At 44.9% G+C, this 24,392-nt stretch overlaps 1 protein-coding gene across 4 annotated transcripts in view; it reads left to right on the forward strand.

Annotated features, from left to right (window-relative positions):
• Positions 1-24,392, forward strand: part of FANK1 (fibronectin type III and ankyrin repeat domains 1) — a 136,628-nt gene that overhangs the window by 106,374 nt on the left and 5,862 nt on the right. For 3 of the 4 annotated variants that reach the window (XM_028480910.2, XM_055081083.1, XM_024121408.3), the window contains 5 exons: positions 5,184-5,361; positions 12,146-12,270; positions 18,953-19,034; positions 20,060-20,134; positions 21,382-21,447. In XM_028480910.2, coding sequence (XP_028336711.1) covers positions 5,184-5,361; positions 12,146-12,270; positions 18,953-19,034; positions 20,060-20,134; positions 21,382-21,447 — 526 coding nt within the window. The remainder of the gene's footprint in view (positions 1-5,183; positions 5,362-12,145; positions 12,271-18,952; positions 19,035-20,059; positions 20,135-21,381; positions 21,448-24,392) is intronic. The other variant, XM_028480911.2, reaches the window with a different exon arrangement.

The following is a 24,392-nucleotide window of genomic DNA, read 5'->3' on the forward strand; positions in this document are numbered from 1 at the left end:
AACCTAAGTGTCCATCGACAGATGAATGGATAAAGAAGATGTGGCACATATATACAATGGAATATTTCTCAGCCATAAAAAGAAATGAAATTGAGTTATTTGTAGTGAGGTGGTTGGACCTAGAGTCTGTCATACAGAGTGAAGTAAGTCAGAAAGAGGTAAAACAAATACAGTATGCTAACACATATATATGGAATCTAAGGAGGAAAAAAATCATGAAGAACCTAGGGGTAAGATGGGAATGGAGACTCAGACCTACTAGAGAATGGACTTGAGGATGTGGGGAGGGGGAAGGGTAGGCTGTGACGAAGTGAGAGAGTGGCATGGACCTATATACACTACCAAACGTAGAATAGATAGCTAGTGGGAAGCAGCCTCATAGCACAGGGAGATCAGCTCCGTGCTTTGTGACCACCTAGAGGGGTGGGAGGGGGAGGGAGACGCAAGAGGGAAGAGATATGGGAACATGTGTATATGTATAACTGATTCACTTTGTTATGAAGCAGAAACTAACACACCATTGTAAAGCAATTATACTCCAAGAAAGATGTTAAAAAATGCGCTTGGGGTTCAAGCGGGTTCACAGGTCAAACCTGATTTAAAATGAGTGGCTGGAGGAAATTTGGCGATCTAACCAGAAGTAGATTTTTCACTCCAGGTCTGCATATTGCATCTCTGTTGCTGAGAGGCAGCCTGTGTTTTAACCCTGGTTCTGCCAGGTATTGCGCTGTGACCTTGGGCAAGTCGCTTAAACTCTGTGTCTGAGATTTTTTATAATGGAGATGATAAAAATTCTTATAGCTTATAGAGTTGTAGTGGAAATTAAATGAATGAATAAAGCATCCACGATAGCACCTGTCAGAAAGTAATTGCCACGTAACTTGTACTGGTCATTGCTGTTCTCCTCCCAGGGGTGGGCCTGTGACTTGTCGTTTCTGTCAGCTCTCCTGGAGGCTCGGAGCTGACCCGGGCCTCTCTTCCCTTGGCACAGTGATGTTTGCACTTGGGCTAGTGACCTGTTCCTATGTTTATTTTAGAATCCATCCTAAAACTAACATCCTCAAATACATGTATTAGCTGGTCGTGACAAAAATACCAGAATTTTTATCAAAGAGAAAACACAAGCTGCAGTATATGGGCACAACGTTGTAAGTTAAAACACACCTGTCAAATGACTCTAGGCTGGCTGAAAACCAAAACAAAACAATTTTGCTTTCATCCCCTATTTATTTTTTGGCCACCTAGAAAGCCATCAGCTCTCACCTGATGAGCACATTCACTCATGGGCTGACCATCTGGGTCCTGTGTGGCGTTAATAGTTTTCTGCCCAAAGCAGCTCTTGCCTAGCTGGAGAACTGCATCTTGATAAGCTGTGCTTCCAAGTAAAGAAGACGTAGACCATCACTGCTGGTCAGCGCACTAACCTTCGAGGTCTGGGCGAGTAAAGTGGTGCAAAGTGGCGTCTTGGGACCAGCCAAGTCTGTGCTATGACGGCCGTGCCTTCAGTCAGTTTTCATTCATGGGTGCTGAACCTCAGAGAGGCTGTGGGTCTGAGAAACTTGGATCACTCCTTAAAAAAAAAAGTGAGTAACAGTAAATCAACTTTCTAGACACCACCGCTTTTCCGGTGTACCAGATCTGGAGGGGGTGGCGACTAGCTGGGAGGGCTCTGACTCTGTCCTGAGCCTGCAGCTGGCGGTGGACATGTTGCCGGGGCTGGTGGCAGTGGGCCATCTGTGGCCAGTGCCAAGCTAACAGGTAGAGGTCTCTGGTTATGGGCCTGTATCAATGATTAGTAAAGAGCAAAAGGCATGAGAGACACGTGCATAACTGGGAATATCTTTTTATTCCTCATATAAATTTGTGGTGAACCATTTGGTTGGTCCCTTTGGAGATTTGGCATTCGTTTAGAATTTCTTACCTATCTTAATTTACAATGGGATTGTTTTTTTTCTCTCTTTTATAAAATTGAAGTATAGTTGATTTACAATGTCATGTTAGTTTCAGGTGTACAGCACAGAGATTCAGTTATACGTGTGTGTACATATATATATTCTTCTTCAGATTCACTTCCCTTATAGCTTATTACAAAATATTGAGTATAGTACCTTGTGCTATACAGTAGGTCCTTGTTGGTTCTCTATTTTATATACTGTATAGTAGTGTGTATATGTTAATCCCAGTTTTCTAAGCTAGATGTCTTTGGAATAGAATTTTTACTCAGCTTCTCCTTATACTGAGGGTAATCCACAACAATCTACCAGGCCTGGTCTTTGAATGGTTTTAGGGGGCTCTGAAAGAGGCAAAAAAAAGAGTTGCTCAGCGACAGTGTCATAATGTAAGGGTGTGAGTCACCATTATGTTCCCCAGCCAGTTGCTGGGACAAAATGAGATGAGTCGTGTTGAAAGACCCATGTCTGACATGTGGTATGTGATCATTAATTCCTCTCCCCACGGGGTTAATTGGTACTTAGAACACTGAAATAGGTTTCACTAAGAAAACCAACAGCTCCATAAGAGTCATGTATAGCATTTATTTTTATAGTTATTTCTTAAAAATCAACATTGCAGACATACCAAAATAATTGAAAATCAGCATATACCCCAACGTACCACATAGGTTTCAAATGTTAAAATTTTGCCATAAATGCCTTAAATTCTTAATGACATGAAACCTTACAAATATGGTGGTAAGTCACCTTCCCTACCTTAGCACACCTCATCCTTCCCTGACTTCTGCGAGAGAACTCTATCCTGGCTGAGTGCATTCTTCCCATCAGTGTTTTAAACTTAGACTACATACCTATGTATTCATAAATAACATATAGTGTTGTTATGTTCTAAAATGTTTACGTAAGCAGTATAATAATGTGCCTACTTTGAACCTGCGTTTTTCACATACTCATTTGAGGTTTGAGTGTAGAACTTACTTCCTTTTAGCTGCTGTGTAGGATACCATTGCCTGAAATATTCCATAACTGATTTAGATACTTCATATATGTTATTTATTTATCACAAAACACTGTGAGATGTTTTCGACTCGGTTGCAGAGCATGTATTCAAACCCAGGTTTCTCCAATTCCATTAAGCCATGCTTTCAATAAATATCAGCAAAATTAAATTGTAAAGAATGAGCTGGCAGGCTGTCTGCTAGTGTGTATCTCTGGGATCTGAATGTAAGGGAACTTGGTGGTTATCTCTCCTCCTGGCCTGGGGCAGGCAAGATCAGGGCAGCCTAGTCTGCACTGGGGCTGCACTGCAGGAGGGCCCAGGGTCAGTGGGAGTCAGCTGCAAATGTGGTAAATCAACGACATTTAGAAAAAAATTGAAGTTGATTTACAATGTTGTGTTTCAAGTATACAGCAAAGTGATTCAGCTATACATATATAAATACGTACATATACTCTTTTTCAAATTTTTTCCATAGATAGAGTATAGGTCCCTGTGCTATATAGTAGATCCTTGTTGTTTACCCATTTTATATATAGTAGTGTGTGTATGTTAATCCCAAACTCCCAATTTATTTCTCCTCCTCACCCCTACCCCCTTTGGTAACCATAAGTTTGTTTTCCACGTCTGAGTCTATTTCTGTTTTGTAAACAAGTTCACCTGTATCGTTTTTTTTAGATTCCACATAAAAGTGATATCATATACTTATCTTTGTCTGATTTTTTTCACTCAGTATGATAATCTCTAGTTCTATTCATGTTGCTGCATATAGCACTATTTCATTCTTTTTAATGGCTGAGTAATATTCCAGTGTGTGTGTGTGTGTGTGTGTGTGTGTGTGTGTTTGTTTGTGTGTACACCACATCTTCTTTATCCATTCATCTGTCAATGGACATTTAGGTGCTTCCATGTCTTGGCTATTGTGAATAGTGCTGCTGTGAACATTGGGTACATGTATCTTTTCTAATTAGCGTTCTCTCCAGATATCAATAACATTTTTGAGGCCTGAAAGACCCTGAGGGACAGAGAGAGGTTTTAAAAGAAGTGTAAGTCATGGACCCAGCCCTCAAGGAATTTAAAATCTAGCAAGGGAGACAAAACTAACATGAAACAGAACAACTGGATGCAGAACAGCTCGGTGTGTGCTGTGCCCCCTGCCATCTTTTACAGAAATGGGATATCCTGTATCCTGTATTTTTCTCCGCATCTTGATTTCTCCCTCAACAATACCTTCTGGAAATCCTCTCAAGGCATCTAGCATAGAACTAATTTATTTTTAAAGCCAGTGTAATATTCCATGCTATGGACATATCATCATTTATTTGACTATTCTCTTATTAATGGGTCATCTCCTTTTCACTGTTAATGGCTAAAAAACTTTAATAGTTAATGTCCTCGTATATATGGCCCTGTGTGCTCAGATTTCTGCAGGAGAGTTTACCAAGAGTGGCATGATTGGAGAGGGGGGTATATGTATTTTTAATTTTAATTGATGCTGCCAGATTGCTTTCTAAAAAGGCTAGAATTCATATTTCCCCACCACCAATGTATGAATGTCCTCTCCTGACATTGTCACTTCTAACAGGTATATCTCTTTTTAAGTGTCTGACAGTATATAAAGTTATATCCAATTATCATCATTTTCTGCAGCCACTAGGGAATATAAATGCCTGTTTTGGACATTATGTTGGTTATTTTTGCTGTGTTGTCTACTGTTCGTCTTTTGCCTGATTGATATTATTAGCCTTTGGGTTTTTCCTTGGTTAGTTTGTAAGAGCTGTTTATATAGAACACATATCAACACTTTGTCATCTGTGTTACAAATATTTGGACCAGCAATATCATTTGTCTATTGGCTTTGTTTACCAGCCAGATCACTGAAGGATGATAGCAGCAAACTGAGTTTCATCAGCTCAAAGCAAAATCTAATTAGCTCCATAAGTTAAGTAACCTTTGGGAAGGGTCCATGAGTGAAGTATGATGTCAATGGGTATGATACAATCTGCTCGTTCACGAATGTGGTAACTCACCGCACCAGCCAAATTTTCTATCACTCATGCTTTTCTGATGTTCTTCAAGCAACAGGGAGGAATACTTGCATGTGTGCCTGATGTACAGGAAAACACAGTTTGATTTCAAGCAGCTCTAATGCACTCAGCTGATCTCTCTTCCTTATGGAAATAGAGTCCTGAAATATTGTATCTTTTTTAATTTTTAAATTTTTATCTTTTTAGAAATCACACCGTCCTCAAAGCCTCATCCCCCTGTTGTGGGCAAAGTGACTCATCACAGCATTGAATTATATTGGGATCTGGAGAAGAGAGTCAAGCGTCAGGGACCCCAGGAGCAGTGGTTCAAGTTTTCTATTGAAGAAGAAGACCCCAGAATGCACACTTATGGTATCATTTATACGTAGGTGCAATGTTGAACTGCTTAACATTTTGCTTTGATTTCTTGATTAGCTGGAATGGTTTCTATTGTCTCCAAGAAGACTCAGTTTGAGATTGAAGGAATGAGTCAGCATCATTTGCATTCATTCTTTTCATGAGTGATGAATTTTGGAAAATAAGGGTGAGCAGTCACTTTGAAATTAAACCTCCTAGACCTTTGAGAGCTTCTTAGGCTTCTGAAATATTCTAATGGTGTACTTTAAAAATCCAAACCGTAGAGACAGAATCAAAGGAGAGTTGGATGAAATCAGATGAGGTTCCCCTCAGGCTGTTCTGTTCACAGATGCGACAACTGCCCGACCTCGGGAAGGTGTTCCCTTGTTAACGCTTTCCAACCAACCTGCTACCTCTCTCAGCCTCCATCAGAACCTGTCTTTTTCGCCTTTTCCTTGAATGCACTTCCTTCTATTTTTATACAGCTGGTTCCTTTACACCATGCACGTATCATATCAAATACTGGCCCCTCCTCAATAGGCCACCTGAAGTAGCCGTACCTCCACCCAGCTGTCCTCTCCGCCATGACCTTGTTTCATTTGCATTGTGAAACCTAGCTCTGCTGGAGTCATTTTACTGTTTACTGTTCATTTTCTGTCTCCCTACCAGCATCTCAACTCCACGAGAAGCAGGTGAGATTCCTGCTTGCTTAAGGCTCTTTCCCCAGCTCCTAGACAGTGTCGGCACATAGGAGGCCCTTAAAATATCTGTTGTGTGAATAAATAAATGAATGCAACAGGAATAATCAAGAAGTCATTTTGTTTTTTCCTTAGCCTTCACTTCAATCCTCGTTTCTTCCTTTGACAGCTTTACTGCTTGCAAAATGACTTTGTGTTTTAGGAAGAAGACCAGAAATGAGATGCAGATATGGTTTTATATTAAACTTTTAATTTTGACACAATTGTAGCTTCACATCTGGCTGTAAGAAATAATACAGAGAAATCCCAGGTACCTTTTACCATTTTCCCCAGTGGTAACATTACAGAAAACTGTAGGGCAATATCACAGCCGGCATCCTGGCACTGTTGCAGTCAGGGAACAGTTGCAGCGCTTTGCTGGACTTTTCTCAAGGTGGCATTGTGGTAAGGGTGCTGATGTGAGGGTACACATGCAGGCTTCGACTGTTACCTGAACCATGGTATCCCTGCGATTTGATGAACGATTCTTTGTACCTGGAAAAGAAAGCATGCATTTACCTGAAATGTAGTTGCCATATGAAAATAATTCCTGGCCCGACTACTTGCAGTGTTATTTTAATCATGTCATGTGATGTGTTATTCTCTGCTAAGTAGTTTCCACCCTAAAGCATGAGTGATGATATAACAAGTATTTCTGTGGAGAGAGAAGAAGGTATTTTATTTCCCGTTTCTCTGGCACCACAAACCATGCTTGGGCAGGTTAGCTGGGGCTGTCCTGGGTGCTCCTTTGTGTCTCCATTTCTCCTTTGCTGGGTGACCAGCCATGTCCACTGGCCTCCAGCCTCTGTGTCTCTGTGTTGTTATGTTTTCCTCAGAGACCTGAGTGCTGTCTGGCCCGGGAACTCACCTGGATGGTTACCTGGCATTGCAGAGCCAGCAGCGAGGCCTTCAGACCCCCACCTCTAAGCGAGGTTGTGAGATGCTCACGTTCCCTCAGAGAATTAGCACAAACCTTGACACTAGGTGGCAGAGTTAGGCTGTGTTAATCTCGACCTCTTTTCTCCATTATTTCACTTTTCCCTAGGTGTATCGTTAAAACTAGCAAAGGCCTTTCTTTGAAAAAGCGATTATCTAGACTATCTGACCTTGGAATCGTGGATTTAAGAACTTCGTTTTGACTGTCAGTTTCTGTTCATCTTCCCCAACAGCCAGTCTTGAATCAGTGCTGTTGTCTTTGACGCGGGCTCTCCTCACAGCCAGTTATATCTAGTTTTCATGAGTTCTCCCTTTGCACATCCCTTCTATGCTTTCCCTTGTTAGATTGTGGCATTTCCCCTACTAGGATGCAAGTTGGATCTGTTTTCTGACTAGTCATTGCTGAATCCCCAGGTCCTACAGCCGTGCAGCTTATTTGCTGATTGAATGAATTGGCCATATCCCTCTTTTCTTGCCCTCTATCTCTTCCTTCTATCTTGCTAGGTTAATTTTCTTTTTAATCTTCCTTTTGTCAAATTGTCTTCGATGGGTTTCCATTGCTTGAAGAATGAAGGTCCAACTCCTTACACTAACATCTGATGCTCTTCACAGTTTGCCCACAACCTGCCTGTCTTGCTGTTTCTTATTTCTGGGCATAAACCTTCCAACGAAATCTGCTTTACTGTCCTTTGAGTATGCCTTGACTTCTCCTGCATGTGTGTTCAGCTGTTTTCTCTGTTCAGACAAATCTCCCCTGCTCCATCCTTTCTTCCATCCAAGTCAGATTCTACCTCGACTGAGAAGCTCCCTTTACTATCCTGTTATCTACCCCTCTAAATTCCTATGATATTGGTACCCTTATCATGCATTTCATTCATTCAGCCAGCACCTACTATGTGCCACACACTGTTCTGGATGCCGGGGATACAGCACTAGACAAACAGACAAAAACTCCTCCCTCATGATGAGGAAGACAAACTGTAGATAAGATACATAAGTAAAAATATAGTGTGTCAGGTGGTGGTTAAGTACCGAGTGGAAAGCAGAGGAGAATAGTTGGGGGCTTGGAGTGGAGGTGAAGAAGGCTTCACTGGGAAGGTCACATCTGTGTAAAGAAGCAAGTGAGGGGTATCTGGAGCCTCATGAGTATCTGGAAGAACATTCCAGGCAGAAGACACAGCAGGCAAAAACGTCTGGAGGCGGGATCGTGCCTGGCGCTCCTGAAACACTGAGGAGTGACGTGAATGAGTAATGGGATGGGGCCAGCGCGGGGACGGGTCTGGGGGCTGTCGCTCTGTGAGGTGAGAAGCCACTGGACACTGATAAACTGGGTGGGGGGTATGGTGCTTTTGCTCCCATGAGGGTCACTCTGCCTGCTGAGTGGAGGACAGGCTGTGAGGAGGGAAGGCGGCCAGAGCAGGGAGGACTAATTAGGACGCTTCTGCAATAATTTAGGTGGGAGATAACAGAGTGTGAAAAGTGGTGAAATCAGGGCTTTTGAAGAATTTGCTGGTGCACCAGATATGGGATGTGAGAGAAAGAGGGTAGTCAAGGGGGCATCAGTAGACATCTCAGGATCGGCCCCATGGGGCTGCAGGAAGCAGCAGCTCCAGAAGCTCAGTGGCTTCCAATGGCAGCCGTGTGTTTCCCACACGGAACACCCGTGGTGTGTCGCCAGGCTGGTGGAGCGGCCTCTGCCTGGACATGGCTACTCATGGTGCCAGCAGAGGCAGAGATTGGGGCTCCCCGTTTCTTGAAGCTTCCACCCGGAATGACACACTGCACCTCTGCTTAGACTTCATCGCTCAGAGCGAGTCCTGCCGTGTCTGAGCGCGACAGCACTGGGGTATAGAATCCTTGGGAGGGCACCAAGTACCTGTGAACAAAACCCAGTCTTCCACAGGTGGCACCAAGGTTTTGACCCGAGCAGCTCAAACCACGGAGACTCGGGATGGAGCGGAAGCTCATTGGGGGGCGATCAGGCATCCAGGTGGAGACATCAGGGAGGCAGCTGGGGAAGAACCGGCCAGGGGAGAGTCTGGGCTGGAGAAATGGATTTGAGTCGTCGGCAGGCGGCGGGATTGGAAAGCTGGGGGTGGAATGGGACATAGCGGGAGAAGAGAAGTCTGGGAACCGAGCCTCTGGGCATTTCAGTACTTCCTTTGTTATGTTTCATGTTTGCTCAGCTCTTGCATCAGGTATTTGCTTTGGCTGATAACAGGAATAACGGTATGCTTTATACTTTGATATATTTCCTTTACTGGAAATAGAACTTGGAAAAGTTCTGAGATTGCTTCATCCTTTGAGCTACCATGCCTGGGCCGTGTAAAGACGTGCATCTCCAGACGTTCGATACACAGCTGCTCTGAGTTGTCCCTGTGTCTGTGCTGCAGTTGGTGTCACCCCTGTGTCTGCACCGTAGTCGTGGAGGACCCCAGTGGGCAGCTGTGTCTCTGGGCCTCTCCGTGGGGCCACCTCTACTGATGCTGTGAGAGCCTCCAGCCTCCAATCACTGTGCCCAGTGGCATCTGTTTTCTAAGACAGTTCTGTAATTTATCTTTCCAGGGGTTATGAAGGAGCTGTTTGCTTCATGGTCATCTTATGATGTTTAGCACCATTGGATTTTATTGGGGACACTTTTAGTTTTATTTTGGTCTAAAACTGTGTTAAGTCTTTGCCACCTGGCAATTAAATTCCATTGAGGTTTGAGCATTGTAGTCTCACTGAGCTCCTAAAGATCTCTTCAGATGCCACAAATTGAGGGCTCAGTTTCTACGATTTAAATAACTATAGTTATGCACCTCTGCTCATGTAACAATAAAACCCACCCACTCACAAGATTACTTTGTGCCAAGCTGAGATATTTTAGTTTATTGTTGTTGTTGTTATTTATTTTTTAGACCATGCAGTTTTTCTGAACATTTATCTTGGTTTCAGAGCTTTTTCTTTCATGGTAAATATATTTGTATCTAGTTTTAACACTTTTGTTTTTTTGGCTTCTTAAGGCTGTCGATATCATTTCCTAATTGTCTTTATTATAGTTTCTTTGTTGTTGGTACATGATGTATCAGTTATCTATTGCTGTGTAACAAACTGTCCCAAAATTAGTGGTTTTGGTCAAAGTGTAAAATACACGCTTGCTCATGATCCTATAATTTGGGCAGCGTGGGGAGGGCAAGTCTCTGTTCCACGTGGTCTTGGCTGGTGCAGCTCTTTTGGGGCTGAAGGATCCAAGTGGTGTCACTCACGTGTCTGATGCCTCTGCTGGGGCAGTGGGGACAGTGGGCGGCTGACTGGGCTCCTGTGTTTTCCTTCATCATCTGGCATCTTCCAGTGACTCTCACCAGGCAACCTCTCCCTCCAGTGGGGAAGTTGAACATCTTTACATGGCAACTGGCTTCCACGGGAGCAAGAAGTTCTGGAAGTTGCTTGCCCATGTCTCACTTTACATCAGAGGCCTCTCTGCTAAGGACATGCTTTGGGGCCCCCTCTCCCCTCACTCACTCCTCACGGTAGAGGAATTACTTGTCTGATGGGTGAATTTGGGAGATAGAAGGCCTTCTGGGTCGTCTTAAACGATCCTGAAGGGTTCTCCTCCCCCAGGAGCAATGGTGGGCTTGGCTCTCTATGCACTGGGCACTGTGCCTGCATCTTTGGGGAGACACTGCTTTTCCAGTGGGTTTATCAGTAATGACGGCACCGCCAGCACCGCCATTTCAGCCTGATGCAGCTGTCACCCCTCACTGTCCTGGACTGCCCGTGTTCTTGCACCCATCAGCAAGAGTTGACAGATGCATCTCGGCCCTGAACTGGTCCAGGGCTGCATCCCCAGCCCCGCCCAGCACCTCCCAGGTAGTGGGCACTAGATAGGTTTGGTGAGTTGCATGGAAAGGAATTGATGTATAAATAGTTAGGTAGCACATCAACATTTTTGAAAGATTAGTTTTGAACCCCAAAGTATGATTCTGGCCTCTGTACAAGTCTGCTGAGAATGAAGGGATAGTTATAGACAGAAAATGGGAAAAACGATGGTAAGCTTGGCATCCGAGGGGCTGTGAGAGTGTCCTGAAGGGAGGAGGGCAGGGCCTGGGCTGGATGTGGAAGCAGGAAAGAAGGAAAGAGCTGGAGATAGTACATCCTTACCCCCCTCCACCCACCCTGCACACACACAGATCAAGTCTTTGAGGTGTAAGGAAAGAAAGATTTAGATGAAGGCTTTGAAAAGAGATACATGGAATTTAATCAGATGCTAATAAATGTTTTTGGCAGCAAAGGGGAGCTGAGATTTTGGGACTGTTGGGATAGACATACAATTCCTTGGACCTTTGGGGACCTGGTATCCTAGAAAGTGCGGCAAGTCAAAACCACACCCCCAGGCCCTGCTTCACGGGCAGAGGGCCGGGGTCTCGGCACCTTCACTGGGTCTCGGCGTCTCCTGAGCCGGCAGCGCTGCCCGCCTGCGTTTCCTGGTGCTCGTTTTTCAGCTCCAAACGATCCAACTCAAGTCTTTCTGCCTGGAGGCCTGCAGATTTCCATCGCAGCCTCTAATCAGTTTTCTGTTCTCCAAGTGTTCAGCACCTGCTTCCCACAAACGTTTTCCTAGGTGAACCTGCCCGTGTGGCGTGATAGGAGAGTCGTTTCTGCGCTGCCCACCTCCCCAGCTGCTCGGGGGCTCTGGCCAGTCACGCCCTCTCCCTGCAGTGGGATTTTGCCCGCAATAGGTACACAGCGGCGCCCATCCCCCCGAAGACCCCACCCAGCAATCGCGTATGTGCTACTTGGACTGCCGAGCTTAGCTTTCAGTTGTGAAACTTTGCCATATGAGGACAAACGAAAAAAAAAATCATGGGTTAACGTGATCAGTCCTCCAAAGTACAAAATCGCGAGCCAGCTCTGTGTCAGCCCTGGGGGAGGGGGGCTGCGGCATCGAGGGCACCTGCCGGGCAGGGGCGGACGCCTGGCCTGTCCTTCGTGCTCAAGAGTTCAGCCCAGGGTGAGAGACGGACAGCCACCAAGGTCAGCTCTGTCCCGGGGGCAGGCAGTGCTCAGAAATCCCTTCCACTTGCTCTTCTAATACCTTTCAGAGGACGCTGCCCCGATTACCTGGTGTCACCATCACGTGTGTCTCCTCCCATCTAGGGGATACGCGACTAAGCATGTTGTGGAAGGTCTGGACCCACGGACCCTGTACAGGTTTCGACTGAAGGTCACCAGCCCCTCCGGAGAGCATGAGTACAGCCCGGTGGTCTTGGTATCTACGACCAGTGAGTATGCAGAACTCGAAACTCATTTATGTGAAGGTGACAAGCAATGTGAAGGTGAAGGTATTCTGCTTTCTGCTTGGCCTTACTGGAAGCAGAAACCATTCCATTTTTAAGCACTGTGATAACATTGTTCACTGGCCGGGCCTGGCCGTCGCATAAGGGAAGTCTTATTATGCTTGAACAAATGCAAGAGCTGTTTCTGTGCCAGTGCTTCCCTTGGAGGGCACGTTCAGAAAAAAAGGATGGAGTCACCTTCCTCAGGAAATGGGCCAGAGGGGTGCGGGCCGAGCAAGGGTTCCCACGCGGAGAAACAGGCTGCCCCCCCGGGCGACCTCGGGTGAGAGGTCCACTCAGCATTTCGTCCCTTTTGGACAGCTTCAGTGTATCTGTCAAGACTTGACACAGAAGTCTGATCCCTGGGAGCCTGTGGGTGAGGAACAGTGAACAGCGCTGCTTCTGTCCACAGGATGCGGGGAGGGGGCCCACACAGAGGTGGGGGACAGAGGCCGCATCCTTTGCCCAGGGCAGATCTAAGGGTGCAAATATTTTCTGGGATCAGTATTTTCTTTCTTTTTTTAAAAAGATTTTTTGTTTTTAATTATTTTTGGCTGTGTTGGGTCTTCGTTGCTGCACGCGGGCTTTCTCTAGTTGCGGTGAGCGGTGGCTTCTCTTGTTGCGGAGCGTGGGCTCTAGGCGCACGGGCTTCGGTAGTTGTGGCACGCGGGCTCAGTAGTTGTGGCTCTCGGGCTCTAGAGTGCAGGCTCAGTAGTTGTGGCTCTCAGGCTCTAGAGTGCAGGCTCAGTAGTTGTGGCTCTCAGGCTCTAGAGTGCAGGCTCAGTAGTTGTGGCTCGCAGGCTCTAGAGCACAGGCTCAGTAGTTGTGGCGCACGGGCTTAGTTGCTCCACGGCATGTGGGATCTTCCCGGACCAGGGCTCGAACGCGTGTCTCCTGCATTGGCAGGCAGATTCTTAACCACCGTGCCACCAGGGAAGTCCCTGTGATTGGTATTTTAAAACATTTTGAAGGTGTGTGTGTGTATGAAGTGCCATCTTTGAACTAGAATATTGTGAAGATTAAAACGGTCAGAAGGGTTTTTCACTTCTGAAAATACCCACCCACTGAAAATAGACAAATCTTTTCTGATTGCACAAAGGGAGTTAAACATTATTTAAAATTTTTGTGAGTTAAACATTATTTTAAAATTTCAGTCAGTGTAGCATTTGGCTTGTATACATATATATATCTTTTCTGTGACATTCAGTTGTGTCCTTTAGGCATTTACTGATGGGCATTTTTGTGTAGATGAAAGGTAATTCAGATTTTGAGTTGGTTCATAACATCTTCCGTTGCAAACAAGGCATTAGGGGATTGGATCTCAGTTTGGCGAACTGAGAATTTAGTGAAAGCTGAGGGTGGTGATGCCATTTACGCCCCCAAACAGTGCTCAGCTAGCCGTGGAGACAGAGAGTTTCAGAGGAGACTTTTGACGTGAAATGGTCGATTCCAGAGATGCAGGTCAGGAAAGAGGGCTTGGCCCTGAATCTGGTGGGGGTGAAAGCATTTGCTTTTCTATGGGAGATATTGAGCTCCTGGAGTTTTTAAGGGCAAGAAAAGTAGGCAGAGCAGCGGACCGTGCCTTACTTCTTTGTGTGTTGAGGGAAGGCACAGAGGAGGGAGGAGGGGGGCAGGAGAAAACTGGGCAAAGGGAGCCCAGCGTGTGCAGAGAGACTCTGGAGGGCAGCTCCTGCAGGCCGCTTTTCAGCTCCCTGCCGACCTCCCCCACCCCCAGTCAGCGCTGCACTCCTGTGGCTCTGCCCCTGCATTCTGGGGTGCCCTCCCTCCCCACTGCTGGGCCTACCGAGCCCACTCCGGGGCAGAGCTCTGTTCCAGGCCATTCCTCGTGTGGCTTCCCCAGTTTGCTCTACACTCTGTTCCTGCCCCGCACAGAGCGGTGTCTCCCCACCTCCGGTAATGCTCTTTGCCTCCTATTTTACGTATTCGTTCATCTTCTTTGTCTTCCACCTACCGCGTGTGCTCCTGAGGGGCCAGGGTGATGGGTCACTCATGTCTAGTTATAGAAGATCCTTAAGAAACGGTTGGATGGATGGCGAACGAAAAGCCCCCAGTCAGTATTCGGGGGAGGAGGAGCTCTCATTGGCTCAGCTTGCCTTCCTGTCTCTTGGGAGATGGATCTGGTTCCCACTGGTTGGGGAGAGGCCCCCTGAACCTGCCGGGTGAGGGTGAACTGGGCATAGAAGCCAAGTGCGGTAGGCGGCTCCTAGGAGCCTTAATACCACATCAAAGCCAGGGCGGGGGCTCCTGGACCTTTGGCCAGAGGTTACATGGAGTCAGGGCACCATCTGGAGCTCTCCTAGGAAGGCAGAGACCGTCATGGCGCTCGGTCTGTCAGCTGACAAGGGTGGTGCCTGCAGGCCAGGTGTGTCTTCTCCTTGCTCAGCTGGCTTCTGAGAGGCAGCCGCGGAAAATTGGTCCAGTGGTCCAAGGCCTTTGTCACTGCAGTCCGTGGCTTCCGTGGCTCATCAGACAAGACCTCCTGCGGGGACGAGGGTGGGCTGGAGATGAGGCTCCTAGTGATGCCCTGGGAGCCGAGTGTCAGGTCACGGCACACGTGCCTGCAGCCAGGATGCACTCTCAACCTCAGGACGCTCTCCTGGGTGGGAAGGATCAGGTAACCCTTCCTTCTGGCTGGCTGCTGCTTCCTTAGGCTGTTGCTGTTATAATATCCAAAGCAAACTCTCTTAAGGAGGCAGATCATGCTAAACAAAGAATTAAAAATGTGCTAAAACAAGTGAAAATGCTTCTGTGGGTTGATAATTTGCATTCGGTTAGAAAGTGCTTTAATGAATCACAAAAGCATGTACTTTGAATAAAGGATGCTCAGCCTTCCCCCCCCCCACCTCCCCCACCAGGTAAAGTACAGGAGACTCTTGTTTAAATGAGGCAGCATGCAATTTTAATCAGTTGAGCCCTTAAAAAGAAAGGAAAACAGCTGCTGCTTGTTAATTGGCAAATATTTTTTGCCAATGAGCTCATCATTTATTCACTGTTTTTAATAGAGACTTAAATTCCACCAAGAAAGGTGTTATCACCACATTTTAATATCTGTTGGGACATCTGCAGCTAAATGACCCTCTTGCAGAGCAAGAGCGGTGGTTTCCCAAAGACTGGTCTGTCCCCCCCGCCTCCTCCTAGCCAGGCGTCCCCTCCTGCGGTCCTGCTCGATGACGGCGTCCTCACGGGCAGCGTCAGTTCAATATTTGTAATAATTGTGACACCCTGGTAAACATGAGAAAAACAAACCCACAAAGGCAAAGCCTGCCTTTTTCATATTCCATTGCACTTATTGATAGCAATCCCTTGGGCCAGGCCCACAATGTCTTGAAGGATTCGGGGGTGGAGGACTGGAACATTCTGCTAACCCTGGAACGTCCTCTCTGTTCTTCATGACTCCCGCCTAAAGTGGGAGTAGAAAGAACTGCTCTGCCCTGCAAACAAGAGCCTCGGCACTTTTCTGTTCTCTGTCAAATTCCTGTAACCTGTGAGACTCTGTCGTGCCTCGGTTGATTCCTCCTGGGCTGGCGGCCATCCTCAGTACCTCGTTGCCTTCCTGGCAGGGGTCTGAGAGGGTTAATGAGTTAATGCTGAGAAAGAGCTTTCATGCCCCAATGATAGTTATTGCTTCCTTTTGCTGGAACTCAGCAAGCAGGGAATGATGAACAATTATGTTGTCTTCCTTCTCTTCCGTGAGATGTCCCTTTGATCCCAGAATAAGTTGGGAGAGCGCTGATGACCTCTCGCAGAAACTGGACTAGGCAACACATTTATTGAAGTTATATCATAATATCAAGATACCCTGGTCTCTGCCAGGCACGGTCCTCAAGCTTCTAAGCACGAAATGAACGTATTCTGTTTTCTGATATTTGCACGCTGCAGAGCTCCCTGGGTAGGATGGGAAGTGCCCGTACCGGGAGAGCCATGCTGGGCAGGCAGGAGGGATGGCGTGGACTGAGGTGGTCAGGGCGTAATGTGCTGGGTGCTGCGTGTGCTTTTAGAGCTTTGCCTCAAATCCCAAGAAGTTAGCACTTTTCCGAAGCTTTCTAAGCTTTAAGCCTCCCCTTGCACTTTGCACTTGGCAGGGGCTGGGGGTTCGTGTGTGTGCACTTAAGATGTCTGCTTGTATACAAAATTTAGTAAGAGTGGAAGCATAGAATGGATTGGTCAGCTACCTCGACATCTGTCAAGCCCCAGACGAAGGAGCGTGGCCTTTTGGAAGACCTCCCTGTGAGCTCTGATGTTGCCCCCTCCTATCTGGGTGACCTTGGACAACTCACTCAGCCTTTCTGGCCCTGTTTTGCGGTCTGAAGGAGATTAAAAGCGTCATGTGAAGTTCTAGAGACAGCTTAGTTAATTGGATCTAGTTAGGATACCATACTTAAAAATTCAGTAGAAATAGGAGGAGCTTCCTATGTTCTTCTAGATGATTCTGTGCAAATCACTTATTTTGGTGTTTTTAGTGGCAATTGACGTTTGAGAGTCACAGAAGTAGGGGCCGTGTGGTGGGATAATGGAGACTTTCCCACCACACCATCCTTCTCCTCCTTTCTGGGAAGCGAGAGGGAAGAGGAACTTTCCATGGGTTTCATTTGCCCACTAAAGTATGGATCATGTTAAGTCCGTATGACTCTAGTGCAGGGATTCTCAGCGTCTGCATGGCTGGTGACTGGGGCTGCCCCGTGTCTGTAGGATGTTTAGAGGTATCCCTGGCCTCCAGCCACTAGATGGCAGTGGTACCAATCCTTAAGTTGTGGCAACCAAAAATGTCACTAGACTTTACCAAATGTCCTCCAGGGGGCAAAACTCTGCCCCTCGCGAACGACATGACCTCCCTCAGAAGGCCAGGGACTGCCGTGGGCCTTGTCCTCTGGTGGGTTATCATGATACATTTATTTGAGTTTTGGTCTAAAACTATGTGTGGAATGATGAAAAGGAAGTATAATATAGCTAAGACATCTTGAGGAGATTGGCAAGCTCAAGCAGACAAAATTATTATTTCAAAACAATTTTAACTTGGCTTGAATTTATTTTTACCAGAACAGAAGAAAAGGGTATCAGCTAACGGTCACTCTGACAGGGGTCCCTTCATTCTCTGCCCCACCGTTTCCCGGTTTGTACTTTGTCCGGCGAAAAATCCTCCGAGGAAACCAGGAGAAAATCGGCTCCTGTGCCTGGGAACTGACGTCACCCTGAGGGGCAGGACTGGGATTTTACTTCCCGGCTGGCTGAGGTGGCCCGGGACCTCCGCAGGCCAGACTGTAAGAGGGGGCTTAGGGGTGCGGTGAGCCCCAGGGGGTAGTCTGGGGTGCGGCGGGGGGATAGGGTGGAGGGGATGTTTTCTTTCAGGGTGGAGAATAGTAACAGCTGAAAGTGGGCCCTGCAGTGTGGAGGGCAAGAAAGGGACATGTGTGTCTCATTCTCTCTGGGGCTCCCAGTGTCCAGACTAGGCATGTAGGGTATCCGTGAACATTTGTTGGGGGGCACGGGTTTGATCCCTGGTCAGGGAATTGAGATCCCACACGGTGCGGCCAAAAAACCCCACCACCAACAAAAGATGAAACAAATTTGTTGAATAAATGAATGAGCCCTTTTGAGATGGCTGAAGCCAGGGATTATCAGCTCAATGCCTGTGAAGGCCGGTAGGGTGCTAAGTGTGGGAGGGGGCTGGGCACCAGGCAGGAGGGAAAGGTGGGCTGCCCGGGACCAGGGCAGCTGCCGCTCTGTTACTATCACCTTGACAGCAGATACTTACGACGTACAGGTGCTAGTCTAGCGCTTCACTTGTATTAGTTCATTTAAACTTAACCCTAATCATCAAAAAAGTCAGGACGTCATGGAAGGTGACCCAAATGAAGCCATGAAATAAACATCCTGACGGACGGGCTTCTTTCACTTGGTCCTGAGCTCACACACTGCTCATTTTTGGACTTCTGCCCCATTCTCTTCCACGAGGAGTTAATGCACGAAGGGCTGCCCCTCTTCCCACTGTTCCTTTCCTGTTTCTCAGAATCCCTCGCCTGCTCTTCTGCACTTGGCAGGCTGGCTCCCACAATCGGGCTTTCTCACAGCGTTCCACCTCTCTGGGCATGAGCCCTCCTGCCTCCACAAGCTCACAGGAGGCAAGGCCAACGTGAACGTTATGTTCCTGGGCAGGACTGAAATTGTGGGTTTCCAACGTTAAAGCAAATCTGTCTTTTTTCGTTTGTTGTTCACATAGTTTAATGACTTCTTGGCAAACAAAACCAGCACATCGTGACAATGGTGGAGCTTTCCCTTGCTCGTAAGAGACATTTATTATGTCTTATGAAATCTGAAAGGATTATTTTCAAATATCAAAATAACATCCACACAGCGGTACTTTTATAACTTGAAAATGTCCCAAGCCTTTAGGACAATCTAAATGTTCTTCTCTTAATATGTGAAAACAAGGTCTATTTTCAGTAAAAGGAGGAGTGGAGTATGTCATGTAAGAGATACTCAGTGGAATTGCCAAGTGCCTTCTTGAAGGTGAACATGAACTTCCACTCAAGGCCACAGGAGGAATAGAGCTGGAATGAACCTTCTTTCATTATATTTCGGATGACTGCTTTCCGTCTCCTTTCTTCAGGAGAACCCATGAGTAGTGAACACTTGCATAGAGCTGTCAACGTGAACGATGAAGATTTGCTGCTTCGAATACTACAAGGAGGGTGAGAGAGCTCTGCCTTTTAAAAACTTAATTTTTTTTTAAATGCCCAGTAAGTGTTTAGAAATGCGTTCATGCAGCTTAACGCTATTTTTCTAAAATTTCCCACGGCTTTGAAACTGGCTCCAAAATTGATCTCAGGTGACTGGTGTGAGTGCAGCATGGCTCATAAAGATGACCGTAGACAGCCCCATGTAAATGGTATATTTTGTCATTATTTAATGAACACTGAAAACAGATATGACAAGTCTGGGTGTCATATGTTCTTCCCAGAAATAACTTACGACTCTTGCTTATATGCCGTAGCATTTAGGCAAATTTTGCCCCTAAACGCCCACGTCGAATTCCCGATGAAATTAAGGAATCACTAAATCAGCTGTTTCTAACTCAAAAGGCTGATAAAACCCTAGAGGGAAAATGTTGACTACAGTCGCGCCCAATGAGATACTTGAAGCTGCCTCCCAAATGAAAACAGGACAACGTTATCTGGATCGTTTTTGAATTGCTAGTGTTCAGTGCCTTGGAAGACAAGTCACGTGTGAATTGAGGCTCTGTAAGTTGGAGAAGGTTCCCGCAAAACGCCACAGCTTCTGAGCTGCTATTGAAGAGCTGGGCTTTCTTCTTTGAGCAGCAGTGCTTTATGCCTAGTGGGTGCGGTGGGGACCAGGCTCGTGTTGGGTGGAGCTGAGAGCCTGCAGTGAAGCCACTGTGTCCCCCGCTAGTTTAGAGGGGCCGTGCTCTTCATAGAGGATTTTAGCAGATTACGTAATGGCTCTGAATTGAAGGAAATGCCTATTTTAAGTGAAATTACAGCAATTTCCTCCTCTTTCCTTGTGAATTTGAATCCTTTAAAACATTAGGCAGGGCAGTCTAAGACAACAAAAACTTAATGGCGCAGAAGGAACTGAAATTTTCAGGAAAATGAACCATTTGAACCACCTGTGCCCTGAAAGAGACGTCAGCTGTGAATCCACAGGGAACGTGTGGGCACGTTCACCTCTTTTTTTTCCCCTCTGTGTTTCCCCCAAGCAACGTGAAGGTTGATGTTCCCAATAAGTTTGGCTTTACGGCTCTGATGGTCGCTGCCCAGAGAGGATACACCAGGTATGGCGCTTCCCTCTGCATCCCTTAGGGAGGGCTTGAGCCCCTCGCTCCTCCCAAAGGCTCCTCTCAGGACGGGGACGAGAGGGGAAGGGCCCTGGGGCGGGGAACACAGCTTCAGTTCTCTTTCCAAAACTGAGCCACGTAGGGGCTGAACAGAAGCTCAGCTGCTTTTATCATAAAGTCACACAACATGCAGGAGAGGGTATAAAAACGTATAATCACGTGATAAGGAAGAGAGGTAGCCATTTTAATTACATTTTGCAAGGTATTTTATATGTCCTGGGAAAACTGGTTATTGGAATGTGAATTTCTTTAAAAAAAAAGAAAAAAAAAGAAAAAAAGAAAGGGGAGGGATATTCATTCTAGAAAACAAATTTTTGCTCAGATATAATATCCAAGGGAGGGCTTGAGCCCCTCGCTCCTCCCAAAGGCTCCTCTCAGGACGGGGACGAGAGGGGAAGGGCCCTGGGGCGGGGAACACAGCTTCAGTTCTCTTTCCAAAACTGAGCCACGTAGGGGCTGAACAGAAGCTCAGCTGCTTTTATCATAAAGTCACACAACATGCAGGAGAGGGTATAAAAACGTATAATCACGTGATAAGGAAGAGAGGTAGCCATTTTAATTACATTTTGCAAGGTATTTTATATGTCCTGGGAAAACTGGTTATTGGAATGTGAATTTCTTTAAAAAAAAAGAAAAAAAAAGAAAAAAAGAAAGGGGAGGGATATTCATTCTAGAAAACAAATTTCCCTGATAGGTTGCTCAGATATAATATCCACTGACACAATCTATTTTCTCTACTCCTCACGGAGATACACATAAATACTAAGAGCTTATTTTTTCCAACATATTTATATTTTAACTACTAAAATGCCATTTTTAAAGAAATAGAAATGGATTTTCATTAGATTCTACTATTTGAAAATGTATTTCCAATGGTCATTAAAGTGAGTGAGTTAGTTTCATAGTCTAATTTGTTTCATGTGGTATAGTTGTTTGTTTTCAATGAATAATTCACATAAAGGGTAAAAACCTGTTGTTGTTGTTTTTTTTTTTTTTTTGGTGTGGAGAGGCCGTTTCTTGGTTCAGTAATGCCCTGTCTTTAAAGCCAGCTGCCTCTGAAGATGGAGAAGAGACAGTTGCCAGGACAGGTCTTAAATATAGAGTCGTTCATTTTTACTGGGTTATCGCGGGTTCCTATTCATCAAAGCTGCTTATCCAGCGACTCTGAAATTTGTCTTGTTTAGGCTTGTGAAAATCCTCGTTTCTAACGGCACAGATGTGAATCTGCAGAATGGAAGTGGCAAGGACAGGTAGGTATGGAACATGCCCTAAACTGTTCCCATACTTGTGTTACTAGGCTTGGGTTTTTGATTTACCCAAATATTTTCTTGTTTCTTTTGACAGTACTGAGAGGTGATAGGTCTCAAAGGAACGATGGCAACTCAAAAACTGGCTTATTCACTTGTCCACTTATTCTTCCATTCAACAGGGTATTTTGGGGAGATCCATTCTAACGCGTCTGCCTTCCCTAGCTTGAGCCCAGCAGACGCTAAGCGCTCAGTAAGTGATAGTTATTGACGCAGTTTGCTCCAGCCGTGTGCTGGGCATTTGGTTGTTAAGTGCCTGTGGCACTTTGTACCTCCCTAAGGGCTCTCATTGCATTTCACCTGACTCTGTTAACTAGAAGTCTTAGGTGTTTCCAAGGAAGCAAAAAGCGTCCACAAAGATACAACCCAATCACTTCCCTGAGGTGAAAGGGCTGAGTGCCTTGCAGGAGAAGTTTGTGGAAAGAACATGATACTTGGAAACTTGTTCTTAGAATGATGAGAGAATGTTTTAGAAAGACATAAAAATAATCACTAATCTAGTAATTAAGTTTAATTAATTAAAATCAACCAATATTTATTGAATGACTACCACATGCCAGGCTCTGTGCTTGGCACTTGGGTAGAACAGTGAATAAAATGCAAAGCCTTTGCTCAAGGAGCTTATAGTCACATGATGTACGCCGATCAAAGGTTTATGCACTGCAAACTAGTACGTAAGGAGTAGCTACAAAACACTGATCAAATATGGTAGGCCACAAAGAGAACATCAATTTCTAAAATCAGAAAGCCTACCTACCACACTCTCTGGACATAGTGCAGCAATAGATTTTAGTAACATTGAAAAAATCACTTATAAGTTTAAACAGTAGTTTTTCAAATAACTCTTAGGTATTTCTGGAACTAAGCCATCAATTCAAGAAGCTTGGGAAAATAATAGTGCCATTTTAAAAAGGAAAAAGAAAAACTTGAGAGGTATGAAAGAGAAGAATTTTTAAAAAGTAGAAACTGATTATAAAATAAAGGTTGTTGAGAAATGTAAGAGCTACCTCTTAAACAAAAGCTACACAATAAAATGGACCAATTTTGTAAATCTCAGAGGAAAGAAAAAATTAGAAATCTGAAAGGATTCATAACAGTATAGAGCAAATTTAAGCATGAAAAGAAAGTGGTACATTTGCATCTAAAATAGATTTGATCAAATCATTGAAATGGGTACTTTTTTAGAGAAAATTTAAACCATCAAAATCAACTCAAGAAGTAGAACATCCAAAATAGCCAATATCCATACAAGAAATTAGAAAATTTATTAAAAGATCACCTCCAAGATAGGTTCTGTGGTTTGTCTGTTCTACCAATGAGCTTGTTCAGATTTTCTAGGTACTGATAATAACCTTGAACTTTTCCACAGCAGAGAGGAAGCTGGAAAGCTACAGAGGAGAGCCTTATTGATAAAATCTGATAGAAAGAAAGCTATTTGTACATCTTTATGTGAAGACATTTATGTATCTCTTCCATCCTAGCTAAGGGATCATGCAGGAGGGGAAGGATGTCTAGATTAGGAAATTTCTTAATATAATACTTCCCATCAGTAGACTGAAGGTGAAAACCTGTGTGTGTGTAACTGGTCCTCTGTCTCTCTTTTTATTTTTTAAATTTTTTCTTATAGCAATGACTTTTGAGGAGATGGGATCAATTATCTTAGAGGATGCCCTATGTTCTTGATCTGCTCAGTTGTCTCCTAGGTGTGAAGGAGGCATTTAACTTGTTCATTATTTCCAATAAAGTTAAAATTAGGTTTAAAGGCTTGACTGGATTCAGGTTGACATTTTTAGCAAGAGCACCTCAGAGCTGGTGTTGTGACTTCAGTTTGCCTCTGTCAGGCCTGTGATGCGGGTTGCCCCACAGCTGGCGATTCTACTTCCAATCCTTTGGTGAGGGTGTAACAGCTAAATCTTTCCTCTGTAAAGATACAGCTTCCCGTTGCAATTAGAAAATAATCTATGGGTTAGAAATTCAGTACAGTGTGAATATCCTGTTCTCCGTTAAACTTTCATCCAAAAATTTTAGCATCTACTATGATCCTTGCCTGAATCAATTATTTAATTGGGACTTGCCAAAAAGTGATTTTCTAATTCCATGATTCCTCCTATATTAATTAGCTGTGTAGTCTCCTGTTAACGAGAGCTTTCCCTCATCAACGGGGGATGGGACTACATTGTATTCTATAAAGACAACATAAATGTTTATTTAAGTACCAATAGTTAGAGTAAGGAATTGGTTTAACAGTTATCTCTAAGAGTGTCCAATGAGATTTTTTTCTTTTTCTTTTTTGAATATCATCATGGTCTGGTAGATGTTTTTAAATGGAACATTTTACTCTATTACAGTGATCATTCATTTTTTGGAGGTATAGTTCACATACCATAAAATTCATCCCGCTACAATGTACAATTCAGTGTTTAAAAATATATGAACACAGTTGTGTAACCACCATCACCATATAAATCCAGAGGATTTTCATCAACACAGAAAGAAGCCCTGTATTTATTAGCAGTCACTTACCATCTCCTTCTTCCAGCTTCAGCAACCACTAACCTGCTAGTTCTGTCTCTAGGAATTTGTCTATTCTGGACATTTCATATAAATGAAATCAAACTATGTGGCCTTTCGTGTCTGGCTTTTATTTAGCGTAATGTTTTAAGGTTCATCTACATTGTAGCATATATCAGTACTTCATTTCCTTTTTACGGCCAAATTATATTCCACTGTATGGATATACCACAATGTGTCTATTCATCAGTTGATAGACACATACATTTTTTTTTTTTTAACATCTTTATTGGAGTATAACTGTTTTACAATAGTGTGTTAGTTTCTCCTTTACAACAAAGTGAATCAGTTATACATATACCTATGTTCCCATATCT

This window comes from Physeter macrocephalus, chromosome 20 (genome assembly GCF_002837175.3).
Source record: "Physeter macrocephalus isolate SW-GA chromosome 20, ASM283717v5, whole genome shotgun sequence".
NCBI classification, from domain to species: domain Eukaryota; kingdom Metazoa; phylum Chordata; class Mammalia; order Artiodactyla; family Physeteridae; genus Physeter; species Physeter macrocephalus.